The sequence below is a fragment of the Poecilia reticulata genome, chromosome 22 (assembly GCF_904066995.2).
Source record: "Poecilia reticulata chromosome 22, P_reticulata-male-v2, whole genome shotgun sequence".
Taxonomy (NCBI): Eukaryota; Metazoa; Chordata; class Actinopteri; order Cyprinodontiformes; family Poeciliidae; genus Poecilia; species Poecilia reticulata.
In genome coordinates, this window is record NC_088851.1 from 27,264,173 (window position 1) to 27,286,349 (window position 22,177).

Genomic DNA, 22,177 nt, shown 5'->3' on the forward strand with positions numbered 1-22,177 from the left:
CTTGCAGCTTTAATTTTTTTAAATTGTTTTTTGCCTGTCAAATTTTACTGTGTATATTTATAAAATGCGCCCCTTAAGAGAGATATTCCAGTAACACTTTATTTGACGGGGTGTGAATAAATCTGACTTGACACCGTAATAAACATGACATAAGACCTGTCTTTCGGTAAATCAAGACACTTTTAATACAAATTTTACATTAATCAAAATCTCTTTATGACAACTCGACATTAACCGAAAATCATCATATGTCATAAATCTGTCATAATAGTAGTCATAATAATGCCATTAAGTGTTACTACACTTAATGGCAGAACAAGTAGGACCAACAATAAAGATTTCATTAAGCTTTCTTACACTGTCAAATGATTTAATAACAGAGTCATTAATGATTCCTCTTACATCAAGTGGAACAAGTAGCACCAGTTATGAAAGTGTTAAGTGTTATTACAGTGTCATTAATATAATATTTTACTTCAGGTAAAGTGAAACAAGTAGCAGCAGTTATAAAGATGTCATTAGGTTTCATTACAGTGTGAAGTGCTACATTAACATTGTCATTAAATGCCATTCCAAAAATGTCCCTTGCTGCTCACTGTCAGAATGGCAGACTGGGAGACAAATGTCTAGTTAACATGACTGGTTGTTATGAAGTGCAGTACAATTATTTCTTAATACAAGTAGCAAAATGACCGGAGCTGAGCAAAATTATTCTGATCAAATATTTGTTTGGCAGAAGTTCATACAGCCATTTGTTATTCAGATTGCATCATTTAATGTATAGTTTTAGGCACACGAGTGTATCTTTCCTCCACACTGGTAGCATGTCTTCATTAGCCAACTTTGTGCACCCCACCATGTTTCTTTAGCCTAACATGGGTTTTCATGTGGCTAAAGTTGCCAAAGCAAAGAACACAAGCACTGTCACATCAGCCATGTTGCTAAATAATGCAGATAAAGGCTAACTTTGACTAACATATTAACTTTTAATTTGTTAGATTAAAATTGGAGGGAAAAAACCAATTTGCTTCTATTTAAAATATGTTTAATATTAATGTCCAAGGTTACAGTAATGGAGTTTAATAACTTTAGCTAACATTAACTTACAGCAAGGTAGGAATGGCTTGAATTGCTCATAGCTAACATTACAAAGAAAGAGAACATAGTCAATGTTATTTTCTCAAAGAAAAAGTAAAGTTAATAAGACACATACTTCATATGTATTAGCTGTCAAACTTCAGCTTCTTTTTAAACAGGAGGTCTGGCCGCTATAACCATAGACATGAATACGTAGACGCCTCACTGAGCGCTGAGTCCTACGTTATGTCACCGCCATCTTCTATGTGGCAGCAGAGCGATCAGAGCTCCTTAAGTCCTTTGCTGTGTGTTTCAACCGTTTTACGAAACAAACTGGATTCATTCTCATTACCTTTCACAGTTAAGGATGAAAGATCAGTTACTTGACTTTGCAGCCATAAATTCGCTTCTAAACAACTGAGAAATATTTCCTGTGTAGCTAAATTGTCCCGAAGTAACCACTGATTGTTAGCGTAGCAGCTAACGTTTTCATACTGTTTTCTAATGAGAAAGAATGATGAAAAACCGCTGTTAGAGGAGAAGTTAATTAAATACCAGGGGATTGAGTGAAGAAAGATCAGTCAGGATCAGAGCTGGAGCTGCTGGTCTTCAGTCTGTTTCCAGCTCAGCTTCACCATGTCGGTATTTAGCTATAAAGATGCTACGAGTCAGAGCCCAACATGCTGAAAATGTCTTTTTCTGAATGTGAAGGAATCATATATGTATTTTCTATTACACTTTTGGATAATTTCTCTTTTATTCTTGGCTTTAGCCTGTGAACCAGTACATCTCAGAAGTCATTGGAGTTCTCCCAGTGTGACCAGCAGACTGAAGCCTGTGGCCAATGTTCCCAGTATAATAAATAAATGTTTCATTCTTTCACTTTTTGTTTTAAATATCTCAATCTGAAGTATTAATGTATTAATACAGCTTATGTAATGAAATAAAAATAATTTACTCTGTTAGAATTATTTTCACTCTTTGCTGTCAATAGCAGAGTTGACGTACTGTAATAAATATTTTTTCTATAGAAAAAGTAAGAAAAATATGTAGTTTAATGTTTGACAACGACTGATTTATAAATCAAAAGTCATTTCTCAATAATGTATAAAAAATAAATACAAGAAAATGCATTTTCTTGTCTTGAAACATTAAATGTACATTAAATTATGGAATTATGTAAATATGTTCTTTAATAAAACACTGTAAAAGTGTGTCTGTTCATTAATCTCAATAAAAAATGATCAGAATAATTTCTATCAAATAAAAACATTGTTCTCTTTATTCAGAAATGCCACAAAACAATTAAATAATCACATCAAAAGTTAGAAACTCTGTCTTTAGTCATTTCTTTGATTACCAAGTATATTAATGTGTGTGAGAAATTGTGCCAATGGCGGGTATTAACTTAAAATACTTTGTAAAACGGCACTTTCTGAAGTTCGGTCCATTTACTTGTATTAGCTTACTGGCAGAGATGCCACATTCAATATGGCGGACGCTGTGACGTATCGCAGCAACGGGCCGACCCTCTCCATGAGGAATCTCCGTATTCTTGTCTATGTTCCCCACAATATGGAAGATTTCTTCTTCACCAACACACTGCATGTCTGTTCGTGCACTGCTGCCTCTCACTGGTGGAGATGGTGTATTACACCACTTTAAACAGCCTTAATGTTTCAAATGCAAAGTTCATAAGTTTTTTGTAGACATCTTGCTGTAAAACTTTAGATCAATTAGAAATTTAAGACTAATTGATCTGAAAAAAATTGCAGTGATATTACCAGATATAGCTACATAATTTTTAACATTTAATTTGTAATACTTTTAAAACAAAATTATGACAGATCACAATTTCTTGGTTAATGTCAAGTTGTCATAAGGAAGACATTTTGAATAATGTCAACTTTGTATTAAAAATGTCATGATTTACTGAATGACACTTTATGAAAAGAGTCATAAATATTCATGAAGACTTACTCATGTTCATGACAGGTGTTATGTTTGTGACAGTGTCATGTCATTATTATTCACACCCCGTCAATTAAAGTGCTACCGGTATTCCTCTTTTTATATTCATACTTCATAAAGGAATTTAACAAACATATTCCCATAAACATGTTGACTTCCTGGTTTGTTTTCTATCAGATTAACTGGACGGCGACCTCTGAAGAAAAATCCCTGTGTGTGAATAAAAGCAGGAGCATCGAGGTACACTAAAGCACATTAAAATAAGAAAATGTCGTATGTTCTCCCTCATCTTAAAATAGTCTGTAATAGCTGTACTTCTAACAGGAATGTGACAACTACATCACAATGATGCACACTCTGGATGACGGCAGAATTCTGGTTTGTGGAACCAAAGCATTTGATCCGACCTGCACACACCTGGTACGTTCCTCCCATACCTAAGGCTGGGTTGATGTCCTGTAGTACCAGAACCATCAGCCGGGCATTTGCTGTGTAGGAGGAATTTAGTTTATTGCAATAAAACAGGAAAGGATGTAAAAACATGCAGTTGCATGGATAAATAAGTAGTATCATTTCTAAATCATTATAAATTGATATTTTTACAGATTGTCAACGAAGGACGTATCACCATGGAGGACACAACTCAGACTGGCAGAGGGAAAATTCCCTTTAACCCCAAAGAAAAATTTGCCTCCATGATGAATGGTTGGTGCAACACTTTTTATTCGCTCAGTATCTCAGTGCTTCCTGGTCTGGATTCATCATTTGTTAAGTTCTTGTGTAAATTGGTCTGGATTCCTTATGTTATGTGTCCTGTGTGGACCGTAACCGTTCTTGACCAAACGGCAGGTGTGCATCGAGAAATGTCATTCTATGAAATGTTTAGTTGTGCTCCTACGTCTCCATGGTCGTACGTTTACTTAGACCTACATAAAACATCAACCAGTGAACCTGCATTGTTTCTACTTCCCAGATCGCATTCTCGTCTTGATGCTTCAAAGCCTTAAGAGCACAAAAAAGTTAACACTGTTTGGATCTATCGGCTTCTGAAAGCCAGGAAGCTACTTTTAAACTCAGCTAGGCTGTTTATTAGTTCACCACAAATTTATCTTTTGGGAAATTATGGGTTGCAGTGTCTAAAGTTACACACAAATATTAACAATAGTTTCATTTAATTTTTCATTTTACTATATTTTCATTTCACTTTTCTATTTTCCAAACAATTTTTCATAAACACCTGAGTTTTAATTCCAATTCCTTTATCAAATTTGGTAGCCCATTTTTTGCATATAATTTGGCCTGGAATGGGGCTTTCTCCTTCTTCCCCTGAAAATATGATTTAATTATCAATTTAGATTCAATTTGGAATCTGTTATTGTTTGTAAGATAATTTGCTCAAAATATAGAATATTTTGAGGTGTTTCACAAGTCTTTCAAATGTACTATCTAGAATTTAAGATGGACTGAGAGGTTATAGATTTAAAGTTCCATCGGTTATGTTTTATCTCTATAACATGTCCCTGTGTTCTTATTAAAAGAAAACACAAATCAAACACAACACAGAAACTTAGAATTTAAAAAACAATTTGGGAAAATCAACTCATCCTTCTAAAATGTTCATATTCCCCATCAACACCACAAAGAAGTTTATTTTTTGAATATTAGTTGTAAGATTGTGCTTATCAAAACTACGAAAAATGTCAGGCTTGTTCCCAAATATCTCATCTCATGTCGAGCCATCCATCCATCCATCCATCCATCCATCCATCCATCCATCCATCCATCCATTTTCTTTACACCCTTGTCCCTTAGTTGGTCAGGAGGTGCTGGTGCCTCTCCAGCTAACGTTTCGGGCGAGAGGTGGGGTCACCCTGGACAGGTCGCCAGTTTGTCGCAGGGCAACGCGGAGACACACAGGACACCCAACCACACACACACATAGGGAGAATTTAGAGACACCAGTTAACCTGACAGTCATGTTTTTGGATTGTGGGAGGAAGCTGGAGTACCCAGAGAGAACCCACCATGCACATGGAGAACATGCAGACTCCATGCAGAAAGACCGCAGGCTAGGAATCGAACCAGAACCTTCTTGCTGCAAAGCAACAGTGCTACCACTGCACCACTGTGCAGCCTCAATTTCAAGTGTGTCCAATTAAAACAAGCCACAATCATCCTCAAAAATATTTTCACAAATATTGTGCAGTGACTCTTTTCCTTATAAATGTTGATTTTATCAGATAAAATGTTTTACCTGGAAGCCAAAAGTTGCATTATAATAGACGGTTAAAAATCAGAATGTGGATTGCTTGCTAGAAAATCAATTTTATCTTTAAATATAGTTGATTAGAGAGAACAGCTTAAATAGTCTTCAAAATTCCTCTGAGGTGAAGGTATTGTGTTAATGTGATGTCATTGCTTCCTAAGCCTGTATACCGCCAATGTGTAGCAGAACCTAAATTTATGTGTGAATTCAACTTAATCAAGAATGTTATGCACAGATATGCTGGGATCCAATTGTTTCCCCATCTGTTTTTGTTTGCAATAAACATCAATTTATATCAGATCCACCATACTAATTATACAATTTTAACATGTCCAATTAGGTCCTATTATATAAATCATGCCTGTGCTCTCTAAAGGAGCAAGTAAGTCAGCTAGTAAGTTAGCTTATTAGTAAAAAAAACAAAAACAAACAAACAATCGGCTTAAGAGGCCAGAGGGGTCTCTGAATCTCTCTACGTTTGTTTTAAAAAAACAAATGCTATCTGCTTTAATCCAAGGCCAAACTCTGATTGCTCTTGTTCCATTGTATTAATCACCCACACTATTGGGAATCTCAGTTTATTATGTCAATTTACATTTGAATCAGAAGTTGTGTCTGAGACAAAGATGTTTTGTGACAAATATAATGAACCTTAAATGATCTGCAGCTGTTTCATAATTTCCTATTTAAATCATATACCCAATCTTATAACCTTCTTTTAAACAATTTAAAGTGGCCAATTTCAATGAAAAAAAAACCTTTTTTATATCTGAGGATAAAATAAGAGAAAAATTTAGAATAGGCCATGATGAAAGATCAAGTCTGCAATTTCTCAGTTTTCATTCATGTTAAATCCCCTTTTACGTAAGTCCAAAATATTTGTAACCAGTTAAGACTTAATATCATAAGAATTTATAAAATGTTATTGTGCTCCAAATAGAGCTGTCTAATGTTCATCCCCATTGTAACACTTAACCTCAAGCGTAAGAAAGATTATACCAAAATTTAGCTTCCAATTTTCATTATACTTAACAAATTTGAAGCCGTTATCAATTAAGCGAAATTTCTAGAGTTTCAAGACATCAGATGTCACCCTGTTTTCAATATTACCTGAAAAGTATTAAGTAAAAATCCTCCTATTGTACAAGCAGATGATTCTGCTTATAAGTAAATGTTGATGTTAAAGTATAATTCATCCATCCATCCATTTTCTTTCACCCTTGTCCCTCAGTGGGGTCGGGAGGGTTGCTGGTGCCTCTCCAGCTAACGTTCCGGGCGAGAGGCGGGGTCACCCTGGACAGGTCGCCAGTCTGTCGCAGGGCAACACTGAGAACACAGGACACACTACCATGCACACACACACTCACACCTAGGGGCAATTTAGAGAGACCAATTAATCTGACATGTTTTTGGACTATGGAAGGAAGCCGGAGTACCTGGAGAAAACCTACGCATGCACAGGGAGAACATGCAAACTCCATGCAGAAAGTCCGGGGCCGGGAATCGAACCCAGAACCTTCTTGCTGCAAGGCAACAGCTCTACCAACTGCACAACTGTGCAGCCCAGTATAATTCATGTGATCTTTTTTTTTTTTTTAATCTCTGTGCAGTATTTGTTTTAAATACTTCAATTTATTTTTATGACAACCTTAAATTGTAGAGTGGCCAATTTGTAATCTTCCTGCTGGAGTCTCTTATAAAGTGCTCGTTTTGTCAGGTCTGTCCAGTCTGAAAAACATCACCGTAGTCAGTGTTGAATCCGTAAAGTTCATACCTTTAGCCGCGTTGTCATGGGTTTCTGTCATAGGTCTGCGATTGTCATCCATCTCTACACAAAATGAATTTTCTGTGCCAGGAGATCCTCCTATAAGAAATGAATTTATTTATTAGTATTTTTCACCTTTCTTGCTGTAGCTGTTGGAAAAGCACATTTCATTACTCAGGTATTTTACATCCATCTTCAAATAACTTTGCTGTGGGAATATAGTTTTAGATAGACAAACATTTTCTTATTTAATTTTTTTTCCTTTTTCACCATTTTATCACAGTAATTATTATTCTGAAGATGCCGACTTGGAAGGGGTCCCATGCTGTGTGAGGAAAGCTATGAATTGAACTGATTGTAAATGTCACATGATTATATGAAATATAATACACATGATGTCTTCCATTTATCCAGTTTGAGAACTGAAGTCAGAAATGAGTGAGAGCGCGGTAGCCCCTACTATGTCTCCCAATTGTGTTCTGCTGAGAAAGAGAAGAAACATTTGTAAATATGTTCTTTTTTCCAAAATGAAACACACAAATTTCAAAGTAATTTATCCTTCTAAACTACACCAAAATCCAAATATCTTGAAAAACTGGTTTGCAACAGTGATTATTGAAAGAACTCCTTAAGAAATCTTAAAATGCAATCGAAATGGTTATTTCACAGTGACCTCCCCCTGCCTTGTTCTCTACTGTGCCCCTATGCTGAGAGCAGGATTACTGTTTAAGGCAAGTAATCATAAAAAGTTTTATTGGGCCACAGAGCAAAGATGCCGAGTTTGAAGCAAACATCCTTGATCTGTAACCACAGATTCTATCCTGGAACAAAGTTATAAAATTAACTACCATTTTTTAATCTCCTCTTTGATCCCCATTCTGGTTCCTGTCTTCTAACCAGCTTTGTCCTGTGGCCTGCTGTTATCACTTCCCTAAGCAAATCCATCTTAAAGGACATCAAACTACTCTGGGAGGGGGGAACCCACAGCTCCTTTGCTCTATAATAACAAAGAACATCATGTTTTACCTGTGACCAACAAAACAAATCCAGCAGTATAACATCCAACAAAAAGCATTTTTGAATGGTTGTTTATAATATTCTCATTCATATCCATCAACACAACCACAAAACAAACAAACCAACAAAAATATGTATAATAGAGCTCAATCACAGCTGAAGCAACACAAATACTCAGACACACAACTCAATGGTCCCCTGTTATATAGGTACTTGAGTGCACAACTCCGCAGGGCTGTCACTTTCTGTACCAAGACACACACTTACACAAGCTGGCCTGACACTTCCCTCACCAACATACACAAAGTGCAAAATTAATGCAGTGAGCTCATCACACTCCAAAAACACTCAAATATGCAATAAGGTCAGCATCCTCCAAGAACAACATACACAAAAAATTAAAACAGTATGTCCCTTATACTGGTTTTTCTTTATTTTTCCATCACTTAGGTGCCCCAAAAACTCTAAAATGGACAGACTTTTCAGGGGATCCTAACCCAGTGTATCATTTCCTTTAGCTTTGAGGGTGTTTCCTAACATATCATTTCCTCTAGCTTTAGCTTTGCAACTAGCTAAAAGAGATAGAGAAAAACACAATTATTTATTCTCAACAACAGGGAGCCTGTCGATTAGTTTGCACACTGCTTAGTGTTGTCACCGTACCCTAAAATATGGAATCATTCTGTATTTGGCTGTTAAATATAGCGACCCGTATTGAACCGATAAGGGATGCGATTTGTTCCGTATTCTATAAATGTCCGATAGACATGCCTATCGCACACATAACAACACTAACTGTAGCAATAATGACCAAAACAAAACACAGAAAATATTAAGGTCAGCTAAATTGTCATGGCGGAAGCTAAAGGACCTCCAGAACATTACGGACCAAGACTGTTGTCACGGTTACCTAGAGACGGACACTACGTAGCTGCGGTGGGCTGCTGTCAATCCACGTCTTTTTACAACATCCTCTACCCGACTCTTCACCGTACTTAGAAGTAAAACCTTTCATAAAGATACAGACGTGTGAGGGAAAACGCAAATCCTAGGCTTAATAATGTTAGTGAGGATGAACACAGGCAATTAAAAAAATGTCCATTGTGCTGCTGTATGAATCAGAAGAATTTATTGTCATTGTCAGAAAGACAGCGAAACTGCAGTTTCAGTCAGCCAGAACAGTCTTCTTTAGACATAACAACCAGGGGAGGATAGCTGGCCAGCCAAGGCCAGCCCTGGGTCCAGATTCCGATAGCAGAAATTTGTTTAGGTCAGGCTGACATTCGTTTACTGCCTGCCTTGAAAGTCTCACTGGAGCTTCTCAGTGGCAAATCCAAACAGCCAAATTTAGGGTCTCCACCTGATCAGAGCGAACAACGTTCTCCAAGGTCACACAGTATCCATTCTGAATCCGAGATCCGCTGCCCGGCCACGGTCCTGTTCCAGGATCGCACCTAGTCTGCGGCTCAGCTCCCGTATATTCTCAGTCTGAGTGTTAATCGCTCTGCAGATCCCATCAACTGTACCCAGCAGCCTTGAAGTGGCCAAAACGGCTGCCGGTATCTTCCAAAAATTCCCACAAGCCAGGTATCCGCCAACTCCAATAAGCAGAACACCTGCTATCATAAATCCAATCTTGTACACATCTTCAACATCCTCGACTGACAGCATCGTCAGACACACGGTCTTCCACTTCCATGTAGAATCCATCATGTATCTAGTGAAGGATGTCCCATCAGGACACGAGGGTCCCCTTTGCCTGGTTTTCCAGTGGAGAAAAAATTGTATCAGTTGCGTTGAGAGACCAGATCCATAATTTGCAACTTCAGAAGCTAATCAAAAGAAAGACTCTGAAATCACAGGACACAGACGCTGAGCAGGGAAGGTAGTGGGGACAGAGAGACAGAGAAAGTGCATCCTCCTCCTTCAAAGGACAGAGTAGAAATGTAATGGATCAGGAGAGGAACACTGCAGACCCGTTAGAACCTAAAAAACTTTAAATCAGTGGCTCTTCATCCTTCAATCATCTCCTGAGGCTGATATGGTGCAGAACATTTTGCTATGAGTAAGTTTTTTATTGTGCTTTTACTGGTTTTATTATTTGCTTATTTAATGTATAATAATATCAGCCAAAATTATGCAAATGGTCATTTAAAGAACAAGACATACAGATAGATTAACACTAAATATATAAATCTTTCCTACTTTAAAAGGTTTGTTAGGGCATTCTGTAGCTTTTATTTTGAAATGTTGATATATTTTTTGAATTTATTGTTCAGTGGTCGTTTAATGTATTATTAATGTACCAGACCCAGACCTGCAGCCCAGGGGCGGATCTAGATGGGACCAACGGGGAACCAAAGAGGTTGTACTAAATAAATGTCTCATGTAAATACTCAGAGGTAGCTCACTTTTTCTTTAACCTTCAGAATTTTACTTTAACAACGAATTAAAAATTATAGTGCAGCACTTTTAGCTACTTTCCATCTGCCAGGGGTCATCAACATGGATCTCTGGAGACACAAGTTTCTCTTTGGCTCACTTATTATATCAAATGATGAAATATTGGTGTGTTTTTGTTTGTTTGTTTTATCCTTTTTCAAGTGTTGCCATGGAAAAATATTGACTATCCTGCCCCTGTGGTAAATTTGGTCTAGAACCAGCCTCCAAACCTAACTCATTATTTCTATTTAGTAATATTCTTTACAGTACCAGAATGTTGACATAAATTTGAAACTTTTGGCTGTCTTATTGGAGAATTGAAAGGTGGCTATACTCTTAAATATATAAGTAAAAGAAATAACACACGGAGACGTAGTTCTTGTTACTAGGCCATAGACGAGCCGGAGATTTATTACACTACCACGGATTCCTCATTACAGTTTCATCAGTTCAATACTCAAAAATCTTCCAAAGTCTCAGCACAAAAAATCTCCCCGTATTCTTAACATCACCCTTTTTTATACACTCTTCACTGGTGTGAGTTTTAAAGTTTCAACCAATGGCGCTGCTACTCTTGGTTTGCATAAAGATTCTGGCGCACCTTATACTGAGTGTGTATTGGACGACCTTTAAAATATTTGGGACCTCACAAACTCAACATCTGCTCCTTCTCAGAATTGCCAAGTCGGCCAATTTATCTCAAATTGTTGATCTTATCTTGTTCAAACAGCATTCCTTCCAAGTCATTTTTGAGTTCCATTTGCACTTTGCACGCACATGGAAGGAAGGGAATCAGGTCAGTTTGACCAAAAGAGGTGCCAAAATCCTTTTGCAAAAACAACTCCTTAAATAGTATTTCCGCTCTTACATAATCCGCCCTATTCCGCTTTCAAGTGGAATCCTAATTAACCTTAGCAGTTGTTTTTGTTAATTGCAATACTAAGTTCACATAGCTTCCTGAGAACATAACTGTATATAAAACTGTAGAAATATATATAAAAGTCACTTAAAAGTGGAATAAAATGAATTGTGGGGGTAAACATTGTTTTCATGAGTAACTGTAGCTAATATAATAATTCTTATACATTGATTAAACACAATTGGTCATTGCTTCCATGATTGTTCTTCCATTTGTATAAGATCGGAAACCCTGTTGGTCTTTTGTTGATTTATGTTATTTCCAGGGAAAAAACTACCTTATACTACCCGCTCGTCATGGGCGACCGCCACTATTCCATAATCTGGCACAAATGTAATACAATCATGGATCCACAGTGACCCAAATTATAGATATTCATGGTAATGGCTAATACTTCAACATTGATACATAATCTTGATGATAATTATGAAGAAATGTCTGTAACGCACACATAATCAGAGTGATTGTGTGATTGAAATACTAATCATAATAATCAACGTATTGATCGTTTAATTCTTGTGCTCATCCACACACTCTTACGCTCACATTGTCATTCATACTCACATTCTCGCTCATACTGTCTCATACATTCATGCTCATTCACACGTGTTCCTAGTGTGTTAACTGTGTGGGCCACCTGTGTTGTATTGTATATAAATTGTATATAAGTTATGTAACAAGTATATGTAATGGTGTATGCAACAGTGTCTTCCCCATGAGTCTGTTTTATTCCAACCCAGTTTTGTTTAATTTCCTTTGAACTCTTTAGATCTTTAACTTCCCGTAAGCACTTTTAGTTCAGGCATCTGTTGTCCTTGAGCTCAGCAGTCCTTTGAATTGGTCATGGGTTCACTGGTCTGGGCGGCCTTGTGCTTAGTCCGTCTGATGTTTACCGTTCTTGGTCATCCATCTGTATACAGTCCCCAAGATCCATTTCCTCATAATAGGGATCACACAACACACAAGCAGAAAAATAACAATTAGTATTACTACCAGAGTTATTCCTATTTTGGCTGCTAAGGCTCCCCATTCACCTAAAATTTCCTCCAGACTTTTCCATGACCAGGTGTTCTTTCCTGCATTATCTTTGAATTCCGATTTCAGTTTCCTCAACTTAGTCATTACCGCTCTAAATGTACCTTTTGGCAAGGTATACATAGGTATATACATACAGCATTAATTGGCAAACATGTGGCAAACTCCTCCCATATTGGCCAAGATCCAGTCTAATGCTTGTCTGTTTTGTTTTGCCATTCTACTTGTTTCATGGAGTTGTTCTCCTAGGGCTATAAATCCTTCACCTGTAAAGTTGATAATTCTCTGTTGGTTGTAATAAACATAGTTAATCCATTCAACATTTTTGTTAATTGTGATCCAAGGTAAGATAGATTCAAAACCTGCGCGGAGTTCATGTTGCGCTTTGAATTCATCTGGAATTCCTCTTGGTTGACCTATAAGATTCAAATATACTCCTTCATTCAACCCATAATCCCCCAGGCTTCTACGAAGCCTTGTTTTATTATTGTGCATTCCTACTAAGTCTTTAACTCCTTCATACACTAGGGTTACTCGGACTTTCATTCGAACAAGGGCGCAAAGGCTTACCCATTTTAAGGGCAATGTGTTGATTAAAACGTCATCACCACACATCCAGTAACTGTCCGCTACCAGATATGTTTGATCACCGAGGAAAAAATAGTGTGGGAATAGTCCTAGTTAAATTTACACAATTTTGTTCTTTATAGTCCAGATTTTGATACCATACAGGTGTTGCAACAAATATCGGCGTTACTTTAGCATGTTTGAACCAAGATAAAACCCAAGTAACATTACATTGAACTGTGGTATTACCTACATGTTTTCCTCCATTATTTTCAAATCCGCCATTTGCAAAACATTCATATTCAGCATCATAATATACCTCATAATTTACCGGAGGACTAGACTGTGTAGTGGTAATATTAAATTCTGCACAGATTCAAACTTATAACCTGCCCAAAATCTCCAAAACCTGAGACCGCTGTGCCGGGTTTCCCGACCTGTCGAAGCCCAAGATCCAGTTCTTGTCAGGATTGGCCTGGTAAACGCCAGGTCGCTTGTGAAAAAACTTTTATTCTTCAGATTTTCTGTGTGTGACTGAGACGTGGCTGAGTTTTGGTGAGTCCTGTGCTCTATCTGAGCTTTTACCAGCGGATTGTGCTTATTTTAATTCACCACGGGCTTCGGGGACAGGGGGACGCACAGCGACTGTTTACAAACAGGACTACAAATGTAACCAGCTTTGAGTTTGTCATTTGAGATGAGACACGTAAACCCAGTTTTCTGTGCTGTCGTTTACCGCCCCCCCAAATATAATAAGGATTTTATAAGCGACTTCTCTGACTTTTTAACTGGGATTATAACTAACTATGAACATGTTCTTATTGTTGGAGACTTCAATATACACGGGTGCTGTCCTGATAAGCCACTGGTAAAGGACTTTTTAAACCTTCTGGACTCTTTTAACCTGGTACCGGCCGTATCTGGTCCTACACATGAGCACGGACACACACTGGACCTGGTTATTTCCTGCGGTCTGCCTGTGACTAACCTGGAAATCTGTGACTGTGTTCTCGGATCACCTGCCTGTTTTATTCACTGTTAGTGTGACAGTGAATAAATTGTCAAACTAACAGTTACTGCAGTTAAAACTCTCGCTGCTGTTCGGCCTGTCGGATTATTAACCCTTCCACTGCCACTCAGTTCTCTACGGCTTTTCTTCAGCTCTGTGGATCATCTGACTTCCTCCACTCTGATACAGAAGAGCTCTGGTCCTGGTTCTGTTCTTCCTGTCAAACCATCCTGGACTCGGTTGTTCCATTAAAAACCAGGCAGCCAAGGATTAAACCTGAGCCTTGGTTTAATGACAGAACTCGTGCTGTAAGGAAGGAATGTCGCCGTGTTGAACGAAGGTGGAAAAAGGATAAACTGCAGGTTACTTTTCAGATTTTAAAAGACTGTTGGCGTCTCTACCAGATCACAGTTAAAGAAGCTAAAAGGGAATATTTGGCAAATATCATTTCCTCAAACAGCCAAAACCCACGTGTTTTATTTAACACTTTTGACTCTGTGCTTAATATTTCACAGAATGCCTGTTTGGAAGCTTCTCCTGACATTAGTGATCATTTTCTGCGTTTCTTTATTGAAAAGGTTGGTAGAACCAGGGCTCTTATCACAGCTCCTGACTCTGACCCCTGTGTTTCGGTACCTTGCTCTGCTGCTTTCATCAGTTTGAGCCTGTAACTGTCTCACTTTTAGAGGACGTGGTCGGCCTCATTAAGCCATCGGGTTCCCCCCGTGATCCTGTCCCTCCACGATTTTTTAAAGATATTTTATCTAGCATAGGGCAGCCTGTTCTTGCAATTATAAATAGCAGTCTGTCCTCAGGTGTGGTCCCTGCTAGTTTTAAACATGCAGTAGTGCAGCCATTACTTAAAAAAACCTGGCCTTGATCCTACTGCTCTGGCAAATTATCGGCCTATTTCTAAGCTGCCTTTTCTTTCTAAGGTTTTAGAAAAAATTGTGTACTGTCAGCTGACACAGTTTTTAGTTGACAATGGCATTCTGGAGGTTTTCCAATCAAGTTTTAAAACTCATAGCACAGAGTTTTTAATAATAATAATAAGAGTTTTTAATTACATCCTTCTTGTATGTGATTCTGGTAACCATATTGTTCTGATTTTACTTGGCCTAACTGCTGCCTTTGATACAGTAGACCACGACATTTTAATATCGCGATTACACCACGTTGTTATTGATGGCACTGTTCTTAAATGGTTTAGGTCTTACCTGGAGGAGAGAACAATTTCAGTGAAAATTATTGACTCTGAATCATCTGCTTCTTCAATGCCTTATGGCTCTCTTTCTCTTTCTCACTGTTTATTTGATGTCACATGCTGTTTTTATTTTAATTATGTAAAGCACTTTGAAATGCCTTGCTGCTGAAATGTGCTATACAAATAAAATTTGATTGATTGATTGATTGATTGATTGATTGATTGATTATGGTGTCCCTCAGGGCTCAATTTTGGGCCCTCTGCTTTTCTCTCTGTATTTACTGTCTCTGGGTTCTATCCTTAGGAAACATGGGATTTCATTTTATTGTTACGCTGATGATTGTCAGATTTATTTGCCCATGAAGCAGAAGGATGTCCATTCTATCAAACATCTCCTGGCATGCCTAGGTGATATTAAAGCTTGGTTGGCCTTGAACTTTTTACATTTTAATGAAAAGAAAACAGAGGTGATGGTGTTTGGACCCAGTGGCTCCTGTGAGTTCTCCTCTGTTGACTTGGGACCTTTGGAGGTACATTTTAAACATGTTATTATGGATCTTGGTTTTAAGGTGGACAGTGATTTTAAATTGGACAGCCAAATCAGAGCCGTGGTTAAGTCCAGCTTTTATCAATTAAGGCGATTGGCGTCAGTGAAATCTTTTCTTTCCAGGCAGCATTTTGAAACAGTGATCCAGGCTTTTATTTAGACTTGAATGGATTACTGTAACTCCCTTTATCTGGGAGTCAGTCAGTCGCTGCTCTCACGTCTGCAGCTGCTTCAGAATGCTGCTGCACGACTTTTGACAGGAACTCGAAAGCGGGAACATGTGATCCCTGTCCTGGCCTCACTTCACTGGCTGCCTGTATATTTTAGGATTCATTTTAAAATTCTTATGTTTGTTTTTAAATCACTACATAATCTTGCCCTGGCTTACCTCTCTGAGCTTCTTCACCCCTACATAACTTATCGGTCACTCAGGTCAGCAGATCAGCTGCTCTTGGAGGTACCGAGATCCAGAAGGAAGCTCAGAGGGGACAGGGCTTTCTCTGTCATGGGTCATAAGTTATGGAACGACTTGCCTTTGCAGGTCAGAGAGGCCCCTTCACTGTCCACTTTTAAAGCTCGTCTGAAAACCCATCTATTTTACTTGGCTTTCAACACCAGCGGGATCTAGTTTTAAATTGTATGTATGGAGGAATTCAAAGGTGCTAAACTCATGAATTAAGAGACGATACACAAAACTCCATTCTCTCCGGCTCACCGACAACCAGGAAGACATTTAATGCACATCTGCGGAATCACATATTACATTTTCATCATCTCATTTCATCGTCTCAGAATCCAAAATGTCTTGTCTTTTGCTTCTGGCTTCGAGCATTTATACCGCTTTCAGTCTGCTATTGTGTATTGGAAACCGTCTGGCCAATGGCATTCTGAATCTCGCTTCTGGCTCTGTTTTACATTGAGTGTGTGTTGGAAGTTCCGAGAATTCTGGGTTTGACCTCGTGGAAGTTAAATCTGCTCCTTCAGAGGACCATTAGTCAGATTGCTAGTTCTTATCTGTCCAAACAGAGACTCTGGCTGAGTCCCTTGGCTGCCAGGAATTTCTCGTACAACACCTTATTTGGTGTTGAACCAGCACAACATAATACATTCCTTTTCAGTAAAACATATCTTAATGTGAATTAACATAACTTTTAACTATTAACACATTCCATAACTATAACATTAACATAACTATATTCCTCAACATTCCCCCCTAAAATAAGTACACTTATTTTCTAGTTAATTTGTATGGCATTGCTCTCCCATGGTCATAGGTTCCATTGGTATAGGATCGAAAAACCCTCTATGACAATCCTTTCATCCGAGGGAAAAAATTATCCTATGGCCCTCTAGGCAACCACCCTCAGGCACCAGTGAAATCAATGACCATGGTACCCACAATGATTTCTGCTCAAACATCATCATAGGACAATCGGCTTGGTTTGAACCGAGTAGTAGCAAGTTTGACTTCTCAGCAGCGATGTGGTGCAGCGTTGTGTAGTACAGTTCCTGTCCACGGTCGCAGATGCAAATTGTTGTTCCAGGTTGATGTTTCCTTGATTTTATTACTCTGCCTTCTCACTGTCCCGGTTCAGGGCTCCAACACATTCCCATGTCCATGAGTCTCTGAGTCCAACACACAGAGGGTCCCTGAACCGCCAGTCACTCTGGTTGCCCTGAGAAGACAGGAAAACTGAGCAGTATCTTATAGTACAACATGTTCCAATTAAAGGTCTTCATTGCTTGTATGGAGAAATCCTTGATGCTCCTTATTGGATTCTAAAGTCCTATTAATAACTCACATGTGACCTGCGCATGATGACCTTCCATATACATTTCATTTAACATATTGTCCATGTCATATTATTACCACCTCAACATTCCTCACCCACCATCACTCAGCGAAAGATCCTGTGACAATACAATAAGGGAATTTGATAAAAAGAAAACAGTTCACACAATATCCAATGTGGTTGATCCGAATCATGACACTACAGAATCAATTATCCATCTAGATGCAAAATAATGACATCACTTTTGCAACCTAACGGTGTCAGTTCCCCCAGTTATCACAGTCCGCTTGTTCACAGTCCGCATGGTTGTCCAGGAACCACGACTCCATCGAGACGCAAAATAACAAAAAGAAACACATCAATAAAATAACTTTCAAGACAAAGTCACAGTTACAATCACAACCTTAAGGAACATTTCATGAAGGATGTAACAATTATGAATTATCAATTCTCAAATCAAAGGATATTGTTGCTTCAACTCACTTAGCCAGTACCCAGATTCAGCCATTCTCCTGGGCAATCTGCTCTACCTGATTGCAGTTCCTGAAACATAGTTCTGATGGGAACATACATCAAATGGGATTGAATTATGTTTGGGATTATTTAAATTTATTGATCAGGGTTTTCATGCAAGAGAAAGAACAAGGAAAGAAGCAAGGGTAAACAGCGATAGAATTAGAAACCCCCTTCTCCGGAAGACCTCCATCTTCACTCAAAGGATATAGAAACATTTAATTTGTTTGTATGTATGTAGAAGCATAGTTTGGTCAGATATGCTGGATACCTTTAGTTCAATCCAGCGCTGTGAAGCTTAACTATTCACATTATCACATGAGTCATCTCTACCACACAGTGCTTATGTAATGGCTAGGTATAAATTGTGAAAATACCCCCCTATGACCATAACTACCCAACTATGGAAAAGGAAATTATCAATTGAAGTGTCCAAATCAATATCCATCAACTATTTAGTTTATTTTTAGTGCCACAACTGTCAATTATTGATAGTTCTCAATTTAGTTTTACAAATGTGATGAAACTTTTCCTTGTACATCTTATAACATAACTGTCATAAAATCTCTTCTCATGATTCCACCTTCAATTTAACATTATGCTATTCATCTAGAATATCATAATTGTCCATTTATTTATTAAAGGCCATATAAGGAATTTGTCTTAAAAGTTGTACTTCAGCCTGTCAGCAGTTTGTTTCCTATTAGATTGCATACATTTCTTATGTCAAGCCCATTGATTTAATTTTAACTGGTTCGTGATTTGGAATTAAATAAGAGTGTTGCAGTTTTATTCGACATTTAACTCTTTTACATAGTCTCTAACTTTCAGTTGTCATGGGTAGATTTTATGCCATAGGTAAAAGAAGCCTCAACTGAAGTTTACTTCTTAAATGTTAACCAAGTCTTTCAGCAAGCTTGTTGAATTTCGTTCCTCTGTGAAATGTTTTGCCTCCCCAGCTTAGAACATTTTAACCCTTCTTAAACTCTCTGGATTTGCTTTTGTGCTGAAAAGGTGCTTGTGAATTAAAATTACATTACCTTGAGTACTTTAGTTTCATTCCACTAGAGTAATCTTACCTAATTGCCAACCCATTTATTAAAAATTCTTCTATCTGAAGAAGAACTGTCATACTTAGACGTAAGTCATAATATTAAATGTACACGGTGTGTCAGAAGTGACTCCAATGTTTGTTCGGTCCAATAGCATAGGTTCAATAGAAAGCTGTTATATTGAGTTTTAATGACCAAACATCAGGAGAGATCTGTTCTAGGTCCCTGCGGTTCTGATGACCTAAATCAAGAATTAACATTATCCATATTTCACTTTGTGTTTCATCATACCGTCTCTCCAGATTTCACTCCTCCTGTTCTGGAGATATTTAGGTGTCTTCCATCCAAAGAAGGCGGCTAGAATAGGACAGATTTACAGCTTCTGAAAGACAGATCTAAAAGCAGAAACAACTAGAAAAATAGCTGTTCCTAGCGAAACAGCCGTGAGAATGCATATTTGCAGAATGACTGCAGCAGAAAAGCTTAAGAAGTAGAAGATATCAGAAGAAATAGAAAATAGTTGGATCAGTTGAACAGTGAAACAAATCAAAAAGGAAAAATTTAGCAGAAGCGGAAGTCAGTACAAAACGAGAAATAGTTGAAACCGTTGGAAGAGTGAAACATAGCAACATAGGAAAAAGAATAAAATAGAAGAAGTAGAAGACATAGAGAAGAGTAGACAAGCTAAAAGATAGTAAAAACAGAAATAAGGCATGCAGAAAAGCAGACTAGTTAAAAAATAATGAAGCTATGATAGATAGATGTGTGTGCAATTAGTCAGTGATGTGCGTTTAGGTGCATAGCTGGTGAGGCTATGAACCTTTTGTGCTTAAAGTTTCACACTTTCCACAAAGTGTGAAACCGTTAAAGTACAACTGAAAACCACGTCTGTCTCGTTCTCTGTATCAGCGCAGCTACTGTATGGCTAGCTCGCTGTTACCGTCTCTTACTCTGCAGTTGTGGAGTCACAATGAGCGCCCACAGCCATAAGGCACGAGAACTGCCTGCCTCACCTCGAATCTGTTCTCTGCGTTTCTGATCACTCCTCAGCACACGAATCACATTACACACACAGTTGGTGACAATAAAAACACAGTATATTAAATACATAGAACAGGCATCCTGTTTGATAACAGGGAGCTAGCATGTTAGCGAGTTGCTAACATGTAAACAAATGGCAGTTCCGATTTGCGGCAGAGGTTGTGCCCATAAATTATACAAAGCTTCATTTACACCATATCAATGAACTCGAGCAAGGGAAAACTATGAACTGGAGGCTGGGCAGAAACGTCGGGGCTGCGGGGGCAGGAGCCAGAATGATGTCAGTCCGGGGAGCTGAGGGAGAGAGAGACCGACTCGATGGTGCTCGTCGGGGAAACCCGGATCCAGCTGACGGGCTTGGTTGGTCCTGGACTCGATCCGGCTCTCAGACTTGATGGAACCTGGGGTGAGGAGATGGAGGCGTTAGAACACGCAGGATTAACAATATAAGGCTTTCTTACTGATCTCTGTTACCGCGAAGGTCAACACTCTGGCGAGGAAGTGTTGTTAGGCGGCTCCTCTTAAGCTCCTGGTGATGATCGGATGACCTGCAGGTGCGTGGTGACACACCCGCGGGGTGGGGCGTCAGAAGGGAGCTGGGGACACCCCCTCTGGTGGTAGCTGGCGGTGGCGCAGGGACGGAGGACAACAACACTATCTATCTATCTATCTATCTATCTATCTATCTATCTATATCTATCTATCTATCTATCTATCTATCTATCTATCTATCTATCTATCTATCTATCTATCTATCTATCTATCTATCTATCTATCTATCTATCTATCTATCTATCTATCTATCTATCTATCTATCTATCTATATCTATCTCTCTCTATCTATCTATATCTATCTATCTATCTATCTATCTATATCTATCTCTCTCTATCTATCTATATCTATCTATCTATATCTATCTATCTATCTATCTATCTATCTATCTATCTATCTATCTATCTATATCTATCTATCTATCTATATCTATCTATCTATCTATCTATCTATCTATCTATCTATCTATCTATCTATCTATCTATCTATCTATCTATCTATCTATATATCTATCTATATCTATCTCTATCTATCTATCTATATCTATCTATCTATCTCTATCTATCTATCTATCTATATCTATCTATCTATCTATCTATCTATCTATCTATCTATCTATCTATCTATCTATCTATCTATCTATCTATCTATCTATCTATCTATCTATCTATCTCTATCTATCTCTAGGACTTTTAGAAGTGCCTCTGCTGCACCACACCTGAATACAATAATTAGGTCATTAGCAAGGCTCTGGAGAACTGAGGAGGTAATTAGAGTGTTTGCTGAATTCCACCATTCATTTCTATGGGGAAAATATTTGCACAAAAGTGCAATTATTTCAAAAAGTGCAATAGTGAAGTTTACCAAAAGTCATAGCACCATTCTCCTGAAGGAGCTGAACGTTTTGATATATAAATTAGTACAATTAGTGAAACGTAGTGAGAGTAGTTAAGCGACAAAAAACGTACGGAAGACAGAATAATAAAGATAAAGAAAAACAGAAACACTATAAGTGAGAATGCATGGAATGCATTCTCACTGATTAGTGCTTTTGATTAGACAAGGCATGCAATCAAACCCTGGTCCTGTCTTTACTTTGCTATACTAAGACTGAACCTGTTGTCCTGGTCGGAATATGAAACATTTTTTCTCCCATAATGTAATGCTGACAAAATGTTTGTAATTTACAAATATAGCAAAATCAGATTGATGCCAGATACAACTTATTCATAGTGACAGAAACAAATTTATGACCAATCAAACAGAAACCCATGATATTTTAACCTTAGAGTAAAATTTCAAGTTCTCTACATGAGTTCAAATAAAAATACAGAGAGAAAAATGAACTGAAGTGTACATTCTGTCTGTTGATGAAAGGGTACAAATGAAACACCTACTGCAGAGTT

General features: G+C 38.0%; 1 protein-coding gene and 1 long non-coding RNA gene across 4 annotated transcripts in view; one reads left to right on the plus strand and one right to left on the minus strand.

Annotated features, from left to right (window-relative positions):
• Positions 1–22,177, plus strand: part of LOC145550058 (semaphorin-4E-like) — a 36,492-nt gene that overhangs the window by 4,335 nt on the left and 9,980 nt on the right. For all 3 annotated transcript variants that reach the window (XM_081603478.1, XM_081603477.1, XM_081603479.1), the window contains 3 exons: positions 3,226–3,288; positions 3,373–3,468; positions 3,654–3,753. In XM_081603478.1, coding sequence (XP_081459604.1) covers positions 3,226–3,288; positions 3,373–3,468; positions 3,654–3,753 — 259 coding nt within the window. The remainder of the gene's footprint in view (positions 1–3,225; positions 3,289–3,372; positions 3,469–3,653; positions 3,754–22,177) is intronic.
• Positions 16,539–21,076, minus strand: LOC145550063 (uncharacterized). Its single transcript, XR_014085905.1, has 2 exons — positions 20,693–21,076; positions 16,539–20,619 (listed from the first exon to the last, which is right to left on the minus strand). It is a non-coding gene; the product is annotated as an uncharacterized LOC145550063 (long non-coding RNA).